The sequence below is a fragment of the Mustela putorius genome, unplaced genomic scaffold, assembly GCF_011764305.1.
Source record: "Mustela putorius furo isolate JIRA1106 unplaced genomic scaffold, ASM1176430v1.1 tig00000174_pilon_pilon_pilon, whole genome shotgun sequence".
Lineage (NCBI taxonomy): Eukaryota > Metazoa > Chordata > Mammalia > Carnivora > Mustelidae > Mustela > Mustela putorius.
The window spans coordinates 4,566,228-4,581,956 of NW_025421304.1; the positions used below are offsets into that span (position 1 = coordinate 4,566,228).

Here is a 15,729-nt window from a genome sequence, read left to right on the forward strand (position 1 = left end):
GAGAATAAGCCAGAACAGGAAGGAAGCTTAGGTAGAACACTAGCACAGTACAGAATCGTAAAACTGCTGGCACAAAAGAAACCCACGCTGAAATTTCAACAAAGAAAATCCTTAAGTTAAATTTAAGCTTTCTAAAATTGAAATTTTCTTTTGCCTGTAACTACTTTTGCCAAGCAGAACAAAATGTCCTAATTTCCTGGTGTAAGTCTACAACATTAATATACACACTAATCATAATTATAATTTAAGTATTACTCTTAATTGGTAGGTTAAAAACTTGGACTTGATTATAAGTGGCACTGTTCCAAATTCAGTTTAAAAAAAAAAAAAAAAAAAAACCCTGAAAAAATGAAGTGTGAAATATTGGATAATGGTTTTGTGTGAGAAATAGTACAGATCAATGACAACTAATAAAAATGACAGATGGAAAAACTTAATATAGCACAGAATGAGAGCCCGTGCTACTTCAAGCAACTGTTCCCAGTAGAAACAATATTAGATTTAAAAGTTCAAAACTCTAGGCTTTGTCCTTGCTCTTCCACCTAGTACCAGGGTGATCATGGGCAAAAGCATTTTATCTGGTGAGGACTCAGTTTTCTCATCTACAAAATGGAAATTCTAGAACCTCCCAGCATGGTTTACTCAGAAAGCAGAGAACCCTCTATTCTTCCTTCACTGCAGTCTGCGTGCCACCTGCATGTTTGTGTCGGATCTCTTGACCTGTCCCTAGCTGTAGACTCCCCTGAGGGCAGAGATCTGTGTTTTCTGTTTATGCCGAATTTCCAAACTTTGCGAATTTTATGTTTGCAATAAGGAACAATTTAATTAAATTTCACGAAGGAGCACCATATGAAAGTGCTTTGCCCATGGCTCTAGGAGAGCACCTGTGACGTTAGCTGACACCCCTGTCAGTACAGTTCTGTCTTCCTCCCCGGCTGCAGTCTGTACAGGCACTGGATGCCTTCACTGGACTGCTGGCAGCAAGCTCAGGATGGGCACTCCATGCCTTTTGGCAGAAAGAATGTCTGAAACACCATTACACTGGGTCTCAGAGTCAAAAACATGTCCTATATAACGTAGGTTATAACATAACCCCATAAGAGTGGGGAGAGGCAGAGGCTGGGGACGACTGAGGCACACATCCCCCAACTTGTTCATTAATTTTATTAAGTGGCTAAAGAAGTTCTAGCAAGGCATGAATTTCTTTGACCTTCTTTGTGAGCAAAACACTTTGTTTCTTGGCCTGACAACCAGATTTCCGAAGATTTAATATTGAATTAATAAAGTGTCAACATTTAAATATGCAGCAGATTATCAGTCATCTGAAGCGTTTTACTATTACCACAGAGAAGAAAAATGGAATGAAGTGAGAGAAAAACAGACATGGCAAGCAGTTTAAATCCATACATTTAACCCCAAGAAATAGCAGAATGCACTAAGAAAAGATGCTGTAAAACGGGGATATGGTGGACAGATGCTATCACCGTAAAGCTCAAACTGGTTACTTTAATTTTGAGCTGACATTTTAATCTTTTTTATTAAAATTGTGAGTTCTAATTTGTTAACCCATTTGGACAGTTTTATAAACTACTGCTTTGGAAGATGGTGCTAGAAAAGCCATTCCACCACTAGTATTAACCGCAGGTGGTGCCACTGAGTAGTAGTTACTTTATTCCTTCATTAGGGATTTATGGTCCAACAACATCAAATGTTTTAATGTCTCCTTTAAAGGGGAATATGGAAACATAATGAATTAAAATAAAAGGAGGCATTTAGGGCTATTTTGTAAAAAGGAAACAAAACTGTTTTAGCTCAGCCATCTATTGCAGAAACAGATGCTATGTCATAAACTCCTTTTGTTTTGGATAGTTTTACAGGGATGACATCTGTTTGACAAGGGAATTTTGGTGCTACAGTGGTGTCAAAATCAGTTCTTTCAGAAACATTCTTGAATCAGTTATGCTTTCTGGGGTATAATTTAATGAAACATTACGGTAAAACATTTTACTCTGCAGTTGTTTCTAACTTTAATTCTTGGGAAATCTAAAAAGGAAAGTCACCCCAATATGTTTTATTTCCCATAAACACTACGTACAGCACTTGAGACACTTAAAGTATATCAATTTAAGAGAGCTGATGCAAGGAAGCACGGTTTATTACGCTTTATCCCTAATTCTCCGGATGTGGCATCCGCCTTTTCATGGAACTCTAATTAAATCTTTTGATTCTAATATTCCTATTAGCAGAAACTCGGCCAACTAGTACCTAACTAGTGCATAAAAAGATCTTGTGCGTGGTTTTTTTTTTTTTGAATAATGCAGATGAAATCTGGCAGCCATACTTGGATAAGAATAAGATCTCAGCAGGAAGCCTCACTTAAAGTTTGAGGTGAGAGCCTGCCGTTCGCAAAAGCTTCCCCAGCTTGCTGGTATGTCACCCAAGGGTTTATGCTGGGATTGGCTCTGACAGGACAGCATAAATTTCAACCTATTATTTACCTACAGTGTTGAAGCCGAATACTTACTAATACAGTGTTTCATTCAATACCTCAGGAACACAGGTTAAGATTCACTCCGCAGTATGAAAAGAGAGAATATAGGCAGCTTTAGTCCTGAAATTAACCCACATGACAACTAAGCTTTTTAAGAAAACTTCCTATACTACTCATGCAGCCTGGACAAAAAAAAAAAAAAAAAAAATGCACGGATACCTTCCTGAATACATTTTCCATCAGCTGTATCACCGGCAATCCTTGACTCATTAGAAGTTGCTACTGACAAGGTATCTGGAAGACTGTGTTGCTCTCTCTCATGGTTCCTCAGCTGACTCTAAAAAAATTGAGAAATATTCACATTCAATAAATACACCTGCACTGTTACTCAGAGACTGGAGAAGCAGTTAATTGCTTTCATGGCCTAGTACCTAAAACACATTATCAGTATTTTAAAGTCAAATGTGCTAAAAGATTACCTGACTTATTTGACAGTTTATGGAAAGAAATACTCTAGGGAAATCACAGTCCATCAAAATGGCAGCTCTTTGTGCCTTTTCCGAGAGGAATCCCCTGCCACCCCCTGCTTACGCACAGCACGTGCATACTTACTTACACACTGGCCTGCCAGCGGAGGAAAGAGCAGAGCACTCAGAATAACCCAATGCTTTCATAAAAATAAATCCAAACAGCAATTGTTTTGCTGGACTCCTGGTAATTTTTCTTTCAGTATCAACTAAATGTGCCAGAGAGACCTAAATGGAACCGTTCCTCCACGGGATCTTCTTCCCCCACCTCCACAATCGAGAGTGCAGGAGCCAAAGGAACTTCGGGAACCTGCTTTTGCTGCCCATCTGGATGCACTGCTTGTCTGGTAGCCTGAGACCACTTCGGATTTTCATGAGGGCAACCCAAGTAGGTAGTGAAATCTCAGACTCAAAGACTTTTTTATTCCTGAGCTAGACCTCCAACTCTGGGGAATCTGAGAGAAAAAGCCTACATCCTAGCTACCCTTTAAGCACACTTTCCTCCCACCGAACAGTCAACTGAAACACGAGAGAAGGAAAGTTTGAAAGTAATGAGTCAATCCAGTTTCCTTTACAGAAACAGTATCTCATGCTAGTTGTTGGGTTTTAAGGTAGCATGTAAGACGAAAATCAGTCAAAATAGTCCTTGAAAGTCCCTTAAACTGCCCATAAAACAACACATGTGGCTCTGTTTCCACTTGACTATCTTTCATTAAGTCCAAAACAGCTTATTTTCCCTCCTGCAATGACACAGATCACTACTGGCTGGTTGTGTAGCTCAAGTGAATGACCTACATTTTGGGGCTATGGAAGATGAAAAATAGCTATTTTTTTGCGCTGATGATGTAGGATTACATTTGTGTAAATCAAATTTGTGTACGTCCCTCCACCGTACATTCCCTTGTAATTACCCTGCAATTTAAAATCAACACATTTAAAAAAAGATATCCACACTAAAACTAAAAGCAGTAAACACAGAAACTGTTAAGGAGGCGGTCGGCAGGGAAAACAATCCTACACCAGAAATTCTGATGACCTAGATTTCAATCCCAATTTTAATACTAATTCAGTCGGGATCCTCTGGGCAAATTATCCAACTTCCCTAGGTCTCAGTTTCCTTATCTATAAAATGAGGTGGTTGGGCTCTCTCTACCAAAGCTTCCTCCTGACTCTAAAAATTTGAAGGTTCTCTGAATGACTTCCTGAACCAATGCTTACCTTATAATGAAAAGACTCTTCGCACTGCTTGCACTGGTATATTCTTGTTTTACAGTGGTTGATCATGTGGTTTTCCAGATCTTTGCTGTTGTCAGCTATGTGCTCACAGATAGGACACTGATACGGCTGTCTCTGCCGATGGACTCGCAAGTGCTGCTTGATGTAGCCCTTGTTTCCCGCTGGCGTAGTGACACAGGCGGCAGCGGTAGGGCCGATCAGCATTGGGGATGTACTCCACCACGCTGCTTCCCGATAGGCTCGCCTCGCTGTTTGGTTGGCACTGGGCGTTGTCCTGCAACTCCTTCAAAATGTCGTCATCTGAAGCATTTTGGTCTGTCCTTTCCCTCAGCTTTTCAATGACAGTCAGTAAGGACATGCTGATGCCTGTCTTAACTTGCCCATCAGACAATTCCTGCCTACCCTCCGGGAGTGCTACCAATGTCGAGTTGCTTTGGTTAAAAGTTGCTAATCCATCTGCAGAGTTTTTGAGTGGTGACATCATTTTAGAGTATGCCGCCAATGTGCTATCTACTTGCCTTTGTCCGGTGTCTGGATCTAGAAGGTTTATGTTCCCATAGTGCCCGAGGTTGGCTCTCGTCAGCTCTGCAGCTCGTATGGGCATTGTGACGAGGGCTTCTGCGGCTAACGAGTGTAGTCTGAGAGACTCAGAATTTGTTCTCCTTCGGCCTGGTGGGGCGTTCTCATCAGCAGCCAGTCCTTTGTTTATTAACTCACTGTCTTTCTTCTCTGGACTGCTCCAGCCTATGATCAGCCCCCCAATATCAACAGTACATTTATCAGCTCGATAAACTTCATCTCTTCCTTCACACCCGATCTGGGATTCTGTTGGGTTGAGGTTTTTGCCCTCTTCAATTTCAGCATTCATGAGGAAATGCTTCTGTGGAAGAGTTTCTTCCGCACTCGGGAGACGCTCCACTATCACGTTAACGTGGCCTTTTTTGTTTGGGCTGCTACTAATGATTTTCTGTGCAGATGAAAGCAGACTGTCGGCTATCAGATTCTCCTCCACATCAGAAATCACCTCCAGCATTTCTTCCTCGTTAGGGTCAAGAGTAACCGACTGACCTAGATGAACTCCCCCTTCCACACTCTGTTCCAAAGGAGATGAAGAGGATAATGTTTCTGAGCTGCAAATCTGTACTTGTACTGAAGGCCCATTGTGGATACTCAGTTCATTGTCTCCAATAGCAATGACTACTGCGTCCAGCCCACCAGGCTCAGCAGCCACTGAGGAGTCCAGCAAGCCTAGGGGCTCATTTTCATTTTCGAAAATTGGATAGGAGCAATCGACCTCCCCGGCATGCTTCCAAGCATGTGTTTTCAACATTCTCTGCTGGCCACAGGTGTAACTACAGAACAAGCAGCGGTACATGCCGTACTGTTCATATGCATACCACTTCCTCTTACCCATCTCTGTCACGGGTACATTTTGGGCGGGGTGAGCTTGCGGACTGTCCACACTCATGGCGGTATCAGAAGTGGTTTCATTCTTTCTTTCTGCGGGTCTCTGAGACAAAGAGTTGGAGGGGCTTATACACTGTAGGGCTTTGGGTTGAGTGCGACTGTTGGCATCATTTTCATGGTCATTTACCACGTGAGCTTCAAGTTCCTCTTGGCTTTTAGATGTGATGTGGCACTCCGAGCACATCAGAATCACTTCATTCTGGTGACCATGCTGCTTGATATGATCTTTTAACACAGAAAACGATGACGACAGAAACTTGCAAAGGCTACACTGGTAAGACATAGCCTTCCCATCATTCTGGGCAAGAGAGCCAGGGGTGAAGTGTATCTGTGACATCTCAGTCTTTCTAATCTCGGCAGCAGGTGACTGGGTTACTTTAGCTGGAATCTCGCAAAGTTCTTGGGCTTCAAGAGAGTGTGCTGCAGTACTGGAACGTGAGCGTTTCTTCCCAATTAAGAGACATTTTTGTGACTTTTCATGTTCTACTATCTTGCTTAACTTCTGGATAACATGGATTAATGGATCTGTTTTAACTTTTCTTTGTTCATCAATTTCCAATGATGAACTGATGACAGTTTCAGCAGTCAACAGAGCCTCTTGTTCTCCAATATCTGGCACCAACATGGCAACACTGCTGCTTTCTTCCATATCTAGAAAGGATAACATACAACAGAAAGAAATAACCAGATTATAGGTAACCCAGGTATGTAATTACAGGAAATTGAAACTAATCTTAGAGTTTAAGCTAATCTCTGTATTCTCTAACCTGGGAGCTCCGTATCAGTATACCTGGGTATGCCCAACAGAGACTTAAACTGTTTACAACTTCTCTTTGGAGTGCCGTTCCCTATCAAGACTGATGATGATCTTTCCATCGATTTCTTTCTTTGGAAATAACTTTAACAATTTGAAACTCCTTTTTCTTCACTTTCTTTCCCCTAGACATCTAGCTGGGTCCAATCAGTACCTCTCTCTTTTGCCCAATGACAAAAAACAGGACTCCTATTCCTTGACTGAAAAAACACAGGCATTCCCAGGGCATGTGGAACCACCTCAAGCTACTACAAAATACTATTCTGTAAGGCCAATACATGATTGACACAATTCTTGGGAGACAACTTCTTACAACAAATATAATTATAATTTTATTATTAAAACCATACAGTTTTTCCTCCCAGATCTTTGGAATTATGAAAATACAGCTGTGAACCTCTTGTAAAGGGCAGAGTAAATTTTCAGAAGTACTATGCAAACGAAACTACATAAAAGCAATGATCTAGTTCCTTCTTTTACTTCCTTCGATTTATCTTCCTGAAGATAAACCACAAACCATGCTGTGGTTTTTTCCTAGAAGCCGTATTAGTGGTCAACTACTACTCATATGCATGTATGTTCTTCATTCTTTTCTTTTTTTTTTTCCCTGAAAGGGAGAGGGGCATCAGAGAAGGAAAACAACTGGTGTTTCAGGTCTACATATTCAAAGCCCTTAAAAGGGGTTCTCTGTAAGTTCTAGCAATGCACTACAGCCAAGGAAGTTACAAAACAAAAACTACTCACAATATCTTTCCGCCTAGATCTTGAATCCTCTATTTCCTGGCAGTACTTTCATTTCAAACATTTCCTTTGGCTCAAAGTGAGATTAATTTGTTGACTTGGATCACATTTTTCAGTTTAGGCTTTTTTCCAGCAACAAGTTTTGTTTTTCCACATTTTAGGTGCATTCTGGAGTCTTACTCACAACATTCAATAAATGCCAGCAAAATTTTTAGTGGCACCAGCTATAGACCAAAGACCATACTATTCTTAAACTCCAGTTACAGGCTCTGAATTCTTATTTTAGGAGGTGAATAATGGCTTCTCTCCTCTCAGGTGGCTGAATCAACACGGAAGGGCCCTTCAGCCCTGCCAAGATCAGATCTAACTCCTGCTAGACCCTACCAGTGCTCTGACCAGCTGCAGTGCCAGTCCTCCCATATCTACTCTTGGCAACAGTAATGGCTTTTCCTCTGATTTTTCTGCTCTTTCTGGCACACAAACTTTCTATATCTAGGTCCACATCAGGCAAAAATGCAAACATTTTACACTCGGTTTCTTTAGTACTACTTCTTCCCTCCTTCCCTGATAGTCTGTCCAATGTGATCAGTTTTCTTTTCTTCTCCATGTCCAACTGCATTCGTGGCAAGGAACGTATTCCATAGCCATTACAACAGTGACTGCTACCCCAGCTCAGATGGCTGGCCCTTTAGCTACTCTCTCCCTTAAACAACCCGAGGGCATTACCTCTCAAAAGACTATGGAGTCCCTTTCCATCTTTCTCAAGTAGGAAGAGTAATATTTTTAAATCCCTATAAAATCTTAAGTAACTAACGAAGGGATCAGTATGGGAAAAATTTCTCTGGGAAAATCCTTTGTGACTTCGTCAGTTACCTTACTGCCTGACAATTTCACATTTTTAGGCCAAAGGGCACTGTGGCTCTTTCTGTGACTACTGATTTCCCTTTAAGGTCACTCAAGGCTTTTTTTGTCTTTCGGTTCAATTATTAAATGCAAATTAGTTAAGTAATTGTTAGTAACAGGAATCCTTGGACATTTCGTTTCTTGCACAAGATCTGGTGGTCTACTGTAGACCTAAGGTGTCCTTCTCAATGAAATGTGACATCCATGTAGGCTGATTGATAGTCTGCAAGTTGACAAGTGACTATTGGCTCAACAGACTTTGCATACCCACAGGGTTACAAAGGTGATTCATGTTATCCCTCTTCTACTTAATGACAGAATAGGAAAGAGAGCAGTGCAAATTGCTCCCTGTGGATATTTCAGTGTGTAACCTTAAAAAGAAAGTAAAATGAAGAGGAGGAGGAGTTCATTTTATCTGAAGAAAAGACTAATACCAAAAGAAACTGACAAAACATTCCGATTTTAAAAGCGGTGTCTGCTCAGGCATTAAGAGCTAATGGAAATTTGCAGCAGATGCTCCAATTTTCCCTGAACATTTATGTAAGTACCTCATTTTAGAGGCTGCATACATTTGGGGATAAGTACAGAAATGGCAGCTATAAAACAGATATGACAACATAAAATACATCACGAAACACCTGAAAAACCAGTTTGAGTCTGCATGGCAAAATCGTACAAGTCTCGTCTCATTAAACAAAAGTCTCTGTTAGAAAAGGTTAGATAAACAGAGTTCATGATAAAGTATACACAAAGAGGGAGTTAAGCTGACCTTAAGGCCAATCCTTTAAATTTTCACAAAAATTTCACTTTGGGCCACCAATGTGCACATATATATGGGATTCCATGTCAAGTGAAGTAAAATTTGGGGGGGGGGGAGATGAAAAGGAGTACAAATACAATCCCAGTGGCTCAGTGATGATGACAACATGGATTATGAACACGTCATACTATCCATGACCTTCAACAGATCAATGTAAATGAAACTTTAAAAAATGACGACAGTTAAAGGGGTGGGTGGAGGGTGGGATGAAGTAGGAATGGCAGATTTTGTAACTGAAGTTGAGTGATGAGTACCCAGGAATTCCTCACTGTTCTTTCTACTGCGTACATGTTTAAAACTTTTCATAATAAAAAGCTGTAGGAAAAGCTGTTATATGCAAGGCATTAAACAAAACATGATTATGGAAAAAAAATCACAGTACTCATGGTTTAAAACTGAGTTGACTGGATAGGACAAACATATTTAGAAGTTAAAAGAAAATGAACAGCTTTTAAATAATGAAACAGTACACATGATAAAACAGTCAGAAGGCAACAGCTAATGACCAAACCCTAATAAAAACTGAAAAGCTAGTTTTGGTCTAGGAAGGTAAGGAAAAGCTTTATGAAGAGGTGGGAGGTACACTGTATTCTAAAAGACGGCTGTGCCAGATGTCAACCATCTGTCCCTCTGGGCTCAGTGTCTCCTTTCCTCCACTCTGTTCTCTGCCTCAGGAGGTTATTACATCATTAGACTCCTATGCCCTCTGATTCCTGGTTGCCCGTGGGGAGCCACGACAGGAGATCAGAGGGACGCAGCAGAGTGAGACCAGGGTATTCATGTCCTTGGTTCCCTCCCTCTAGGTCACCTTGGATTGGCCATGTTCAATGGAAGGCCATTCTCTCCAGGCAGGGGGCTCTGCAAGACTTTCCTGCTTCTGGTAACTCTTCCTTCTCCTGACACTGCTAGCATCAGATAACTGCATTATCCCTGTAGTTTGCCTACATCTTTATGAAGTCCTACATCTTTATTAAGAGTATCTTTGTAAATACATCCTCCTTGAATTATCCTAATTAGAGTGCTTCAGTTGCTCTTTTGGAATTCTGTTAACACAAGGGTAAGATTGACAAGGAAAACAGCCATAACATTATTATATTTTCATAAACAAGAATAAACCTGCTATCTAATTATCTGGTTAGGGAAAAGACCAATATGGCTGCATAGGAAGATTTACAGAAAGAGGAAAGACTAGAGGCATCAGTAAAGTAGGGAGCTCCTTGTTTGGAATCTTTAGACATAACATTAGACAAAATATACCAAACTGTTACAAATAAATAAATATAAATTGCATCCCAAGCCAGAAAAGTTCTACAATCCTTCCACTCAGTCTCAAATTTTTCCTAGACGACAGGACAGGTTTCCCCAGCTACCTGAAAGTAGAAATTTCCTACGAGATCTTTTAGAAGCCAAAATGATATCAAGTGAAGAAGGAATGACCCTTAAATTATATGGAAGAAGTTTTGCGTGTTCCCCAAACCAAAAGTAACCTCTTAGGCTTTTCTGATACCTGAAGACACACCTTGCTAACGAATGCACAAAACAGATCAAGATAAAGCACAGATGCTCACAGACACAGTTCAAAGCTCTGGTGCCTTGATGCTGAGATGCTGAATACAATTCTCGGGCAGGGAAGGAGCTTGGTGGGGCCACTCTTGCTGCCGGGGGTAACTGCTGCCTCTATTAATGGCTTGCTGCAAAACAAAGATTAAAAACTACTTTTGGTTTTCATCCTTTTCTTTTTTTTTTGTAGAAGTGAAATCTTTGGATTTCTTTCAGTTAGAGAAAATAGGTACTTTTGTAGATCTTTCATAAAAGCGAAATGGCAGAAAGCAAACTGAAGTGGGGGAGACCTGTATTCCACAGCCTAAGCTTGTAATTAATGTCTTTCCCAAGAAAAGAACCAAATTATTTCTGTTGTCTTTCTTTCCTTATAATTTACTACTTGGTTTCTTTGTACATCTAATTAGTTCCTTTCAGTTATAGCATATGGTTATCATAAGTAAAATCAAGTTGAACAATTCTTGTGGGCCTGAGGGGAACTGGAGAAAGGCTATAATTTTCTGTGTGTGTACAAAGGCAGTTTGCTATTTTATAAAGAACTTTTTCTTTCAGACTTACAATTTGTTCTTTCCCAACTAAAGATTGTGTGAAGTAATGACCAATTTCCCATTCTTCTACATTATCATAATCCTAAAATACAAAACATTTTGCTCCAGTCAAAAGGCAGAAGTTCCTCTTCTAGAGTACCCTCAACCAGCTGTGTGACCTTAGGCAAGTCACTGTTTCTGTGGATTTTATTCAGATTCCTCAGATGTAAAACAAGAGACTGGTACTGGATGAACTTTCATGTTCCTAAATTATGAACTGTCTATAAAAAATTACCTTGAGATTGCTTACACATTTATAGATTTATCTTACTGTCAGCTATAATTTATTTGAATTAAAATCTCCTTAGCTAATGTGATTAATTGCCACTAAGAAAAAAACAATATCAATATCACAAGTACATGAATTTCTTAATCTAAAATTTCTTAGTTGGCATCTAGCCTGAGAGAATATTCTAATTTGGCAGCCATGGCGAAGACATAAGGCCTAACTAACATTAACCAATATTAAGATTTAACATTTATTAAGTACCTATAATGTGCCAAGCACAGTACTGGAGACTACAAAAATAAGTAAGAAGAAATCCTTGTCCTTGAAGTGCTTACCATCCAGGGGGCAGTGCCTATGCAGACGTGTGTATTCGTGTTATTTCTGATAACAGTAGCCTCTTTTTGCACTCAAGGAATCTGAGGCTCACAGATGTAAAGTAATAACTGGCTTAAGAATTGGAATCCAGACCTATCTGATTCTAAATCCCCTTTCTTAATACACCAATTTCCCTCTTACATCTCAGTGAGAACATATATGTATAAGAATCAATACTGAAAAGAGTAACAGCCTCAGAGCAAGGCTATATCAAACATGTTAGCCTGTTTGATCTTAGTAACACTCTGGATCAGGCCAGGTGGGTGTTACACAACTTTACAAATAAGGAAACACTCAGTATGGTTTAAGTGACTTACCCAAGGTTACATGGCTGTCAAGTGGCAGAGCCAATGTCTTTCATTCAATCAATTCCTGAAATTAACACAGTCCCTTGGATCAATCTTCAGAATTCAGCTGTGGCCAAGAATGAAAGTATATAGTATCAAACATTTCATTTTCTTGGTGAAACAAAGTAATGATTTCTTTTGGCAGTGAAAAATTTCCCAATATTCTATGTGAAAAAGAAATTCAGAGGAATGTTCATGCAATCTAACCATGTGATGTAAATTTACAAAATTTCCCTAACAAGTAGACTATGATTTTGCACAAGTTTGGGAAAAAAACTGCCCTGGAAACTTCTCCCAATAATTGTGTATTTTGTTTTAGCTCAGAATTTAACTAGTTGACTCAAAATACTATTGGTTTTATTGATACCTTTCTAATGAATAAAAATCTATAAATTGTATACTGCTATTTTAATCTTAACCAAAAATACAATCTAAAGGATGATTCTGCAAACTTCAAACAGTTCTGCAAGCACATTGGGTATGAAAAGAGAGGACAGATTGACCTATATATCTTCTAATGCAGTTTCCTGCCCTGGTCCTTGCTACTGTTTCTTATACCAACTAGACTTAATCTCAAAAATCGAATAATGCCTGTCCGTTTCTCCTAGAATGCAGCTATCTTATCGATTATGGTTAAGTAAATAGTTCGTTGCCAGGGCAGAAAGCACGTCTTTGGTCCTCCCCTGAAGTTAATTTTAAACGAGTTAGTGAGGTAAAGGAATGAAGGGCCAGGCTTTCTCTTTTAATCAATAACGCAACGCATACACTGAGTCAAAGCAGAGTACTGAAGAAAGTACAAGCTCAGGGAGGTGATAAATCCAGTAATTGCCTGATAAAAGAGATGCAGACTGATAGTAAATTACAGCCCACCGCAGTAACTAAAAAGATCGCCTACGGGTTGGGATGATGGCCTCCGCCTAATTAATCATCCAGGCCTTCCACACAAACCATTCACTCCGGATGCCCGCGGGTCTTAAAAGGTGGGAGCTTTTTTTTTAAAGCTGATCTCAGTGATCTCTGGGGACACCACTTCACCGACAAGGTTCGTAATAAGGGCAGAAGGCTAGGATTTTCTGCACTAGCTTTTTCTATACCAAGAATTGGCTACAGGGATGGGGCGATGGGGCCTGAGAAAAGTAATCAGGAGATGCGGTGAGGACACCGTCGTGAGCTTTATCGCGGCTGCCCTAAGCGGTTTCACATCTGCTGGGGGGAAGGAAGCAAGGAACGCCTTGAAGGCCCGCCTGCAGACCAGGCTGGTGACAGTATGCGGAGAGCGGCAGTTTCCCCCCCCACCCCCCGCGGCAGGGCAAGCCCGGGGTCTCCGCTGGCCTTGCTGTGGGCGGCGAAGAGCACTGGAAGAGGACGCGGAACTTAGGGCATGTGGCGAGCACCGGGCGGTGTCGTCCAGCTGAAGAGGAAGCGGGCGCCGGTTAGAGGCCTGAGGGGAGGACGCACATGGCCGGCGGCGGCGCTACCTGCGGGCGGAGGGGCGGCCCCGGGGCGCGGTACCTGCGGTCGGGCGGCGGCTGCTGCTTCCGCGAGCCTCCTTTGGCCGGCCAGGAGCCCGGCCGTGCCCTCGCCCTCGTCCTTGCCCACCTCTCTCCCAGCTCTTTTCCCTCTTTTCCCCCGCTTTTCCCCTCCTTATCCGGAGCTCCAAAATGGCGGCGCTGGGGACGGATCACGTGAGCCTCGGGCAGGTCAGGTGACCCGAGTGGCGGGCCGCGGGGCGGGGCGATGCGCAGGCCCCGCCCACGGGCATCCTGGGGCATTCCGGCTGGGCCGGCGCGGAGAAGGTACTTTGGCTGCTCGGGGTACTCCCGGTCCTGGGTGGGTTTGGGTCTGGGGCGTCGGCCTCCAAAGGCGTCTACGTTGTCCTCTCAGTGGTTGCCTGGGCCAAAAAGTCGGTGTGTCTCCCCACGTCGCCCCACTCTGCTGCTAGCTTCATCACTCCATCTCCTCCCTAGTTGGCTTTTCACCATGATCACAGGCACTCTTCAGCCCTATGCATATGAATTTGTTCCTGTGCTTGTGGGGCTATGCTTTTTGTGGCGTTCTTGGCTAAAATGGAGAGGTCCTAGCTGGGTCTGTGGCTGGACTTCAGGTGTGACTGGTGAGGGGCAGGGCTAGAGCCCTGGGTAATCTATTTGCTTGAGAGAAGATTTCCAGGGCAAGAATTCATCCTAGGGGTTATGGCCTGACGTGGTAGCTCCACGGAGTCACACAACCTCAGTCCTTCTGCGGACATCATGGTGTTTGTCATTTGGCTCTGTTTTTATTAGTGACATACACACCGGGGTTATAAGCAGTCTTGTTTTGGTTCCCCTGCGAAAAAAGTAAAATACAAAGGGACTGAAGCATTTCATCCAACTTCACAGAGAATGCGGGACAGTTTTGGTACATTAGGAGCTACATAGCAGGGTGTTTTGGTCTGGACTCAGTAGGTTGGCTAGGAGCATTAGACAGGGAGCACACCTAAGATTCCCGTCACGGCAATGGATTGGACTTGTTCATTGAGATAGCCCTTGGGGACTTCCAGATGTATTAGAAGTCTTTGCAGTTGGCTGGGGTCTCAATTTTCAAGTGGGAGAAATACCTAGCAAAACTTGGGCTCTGTTTAGACAGGTCAGTAATTCTCCTCACTGTATCTCAGGATACAAATTCGCCTGAATTGGCAGGGTTGGGAAACCAGGAACGTTTGAGAGTTCTGCTAATCTACAAGACTCCTTTGACAATTGGACCAAATAGCTAAGAAGAAGGAAAAATAAAGTGTTGGGCAGTTTTTTTTTTTTTTTTTTTGATAAAAGAGATTAAGCAGGAGATGACCGTGGAAGGGGAAAAGGAAAAAAATAAGGAAAACCAGAAATATATGAAGAGGAGAAAGGGAGAACAATTAGTGTGCAAATTTCTTTCCTTTTCTTGATCTGTACGAATAATCCTAGTTTATAACTATCTGAAGAGAAAATTTCCTTTAGAAATAACTAACATCCACGAATCCAAAAGTGGACAGAAGTCAGAGAATTATTTGATCAGGGAAGAGGGCAAAAACAAAGTGGGGAAATTGTGATCTAGAGAAAATAAGACTTCTCAACAACAGAAGATACGTGTATCTGTCTGAAGTTTCTGTGGTCATCTTTTCTGGAATACACCAATTATTTTTCGATGTCCCTCTTATAGGACAAGGTTAGGTAGAACTTTGTGGCCCTCTTCCTGGCTCAGAGGTGTGGCCTGTGATGGATGCTGGCTCGTGGTAGGAGTGTCACCTCTATCCTGGGAGCATTTAGTTGTCAGTGCAGTTGCTTCCAGGGTACCGTTTTCCCTGCTGACTTGATGACTGGCAGTGTTCAAAATGGTGGCCACCTTGTCAGCCTCCATCTTAGCATAGCAACAGAGAGCCGAGCCTCCAGCTGTCCCACAGTGGATATGTAGGGTGAGGAAGTCACCAACCCTTGGGGCTGTTTGTTACTGCAGCATAGCATGGCTCCTGCTGACTGATATTCTTCCTCCCCACACTGATGTAATGGGAAGAGGCAGAACCAATAGAAAGAAACCAGTCAGATAGCAATGTTAATGAATTAGAACCTTCATTCCTGAAGACAGAGAAGGTGTAAGACACAGAACTGATAGGAAAA

The 15,729-nt window shown here is 41.9% G+C and overlaps 1 protein-coding gene and 1 long non-coding RNA gene across 2 annotated transcripts in view; one reads left to right on the plus strand and one right to left on the minus strand.

The window, feature by feature from the left end:
• Positions 1 to 13,766, minus strand: part of ZNF507 (zinc finger protein 507) — a 40,183-nt gene extending 26,417 nt beyond the window's left edge. The window contains 4 exon segments of the mRNA XM_045076007.1: positions 2,711 to 2,828; positions 4,237 to 4,413; positions 4,415 to 6,372; positions 13,610 to 13,766. Coding sequence (XP_044931942.1) covers positions 2,711 to 2,828; positions 4,237 to 4,413; positions 4,415 to 6,370 — 2,251 coding nt within the window. The 5' untranslated portion in view covers positions 6,371 to 6,372; positions 13,610 to 13,766.
• A 21-nt stretch (positions 13,767 to 13,787) lies between these two features.
• The window catches only part of LOC106007092, a 73,321-nt gene continuing 71,379 nt past the window's right edge, over positions 13,788 to 15,729 (plus strand). The window contains exon 1 of the long non-coding RNA XR_001181618.2: positions 13,788 to 13,893. This is a non-coding gene — a long non-coding RNA (uncharacterized LOC106007092). The remainder of the gene's footprint in view (positions 13,894 to 15,729) is intronic.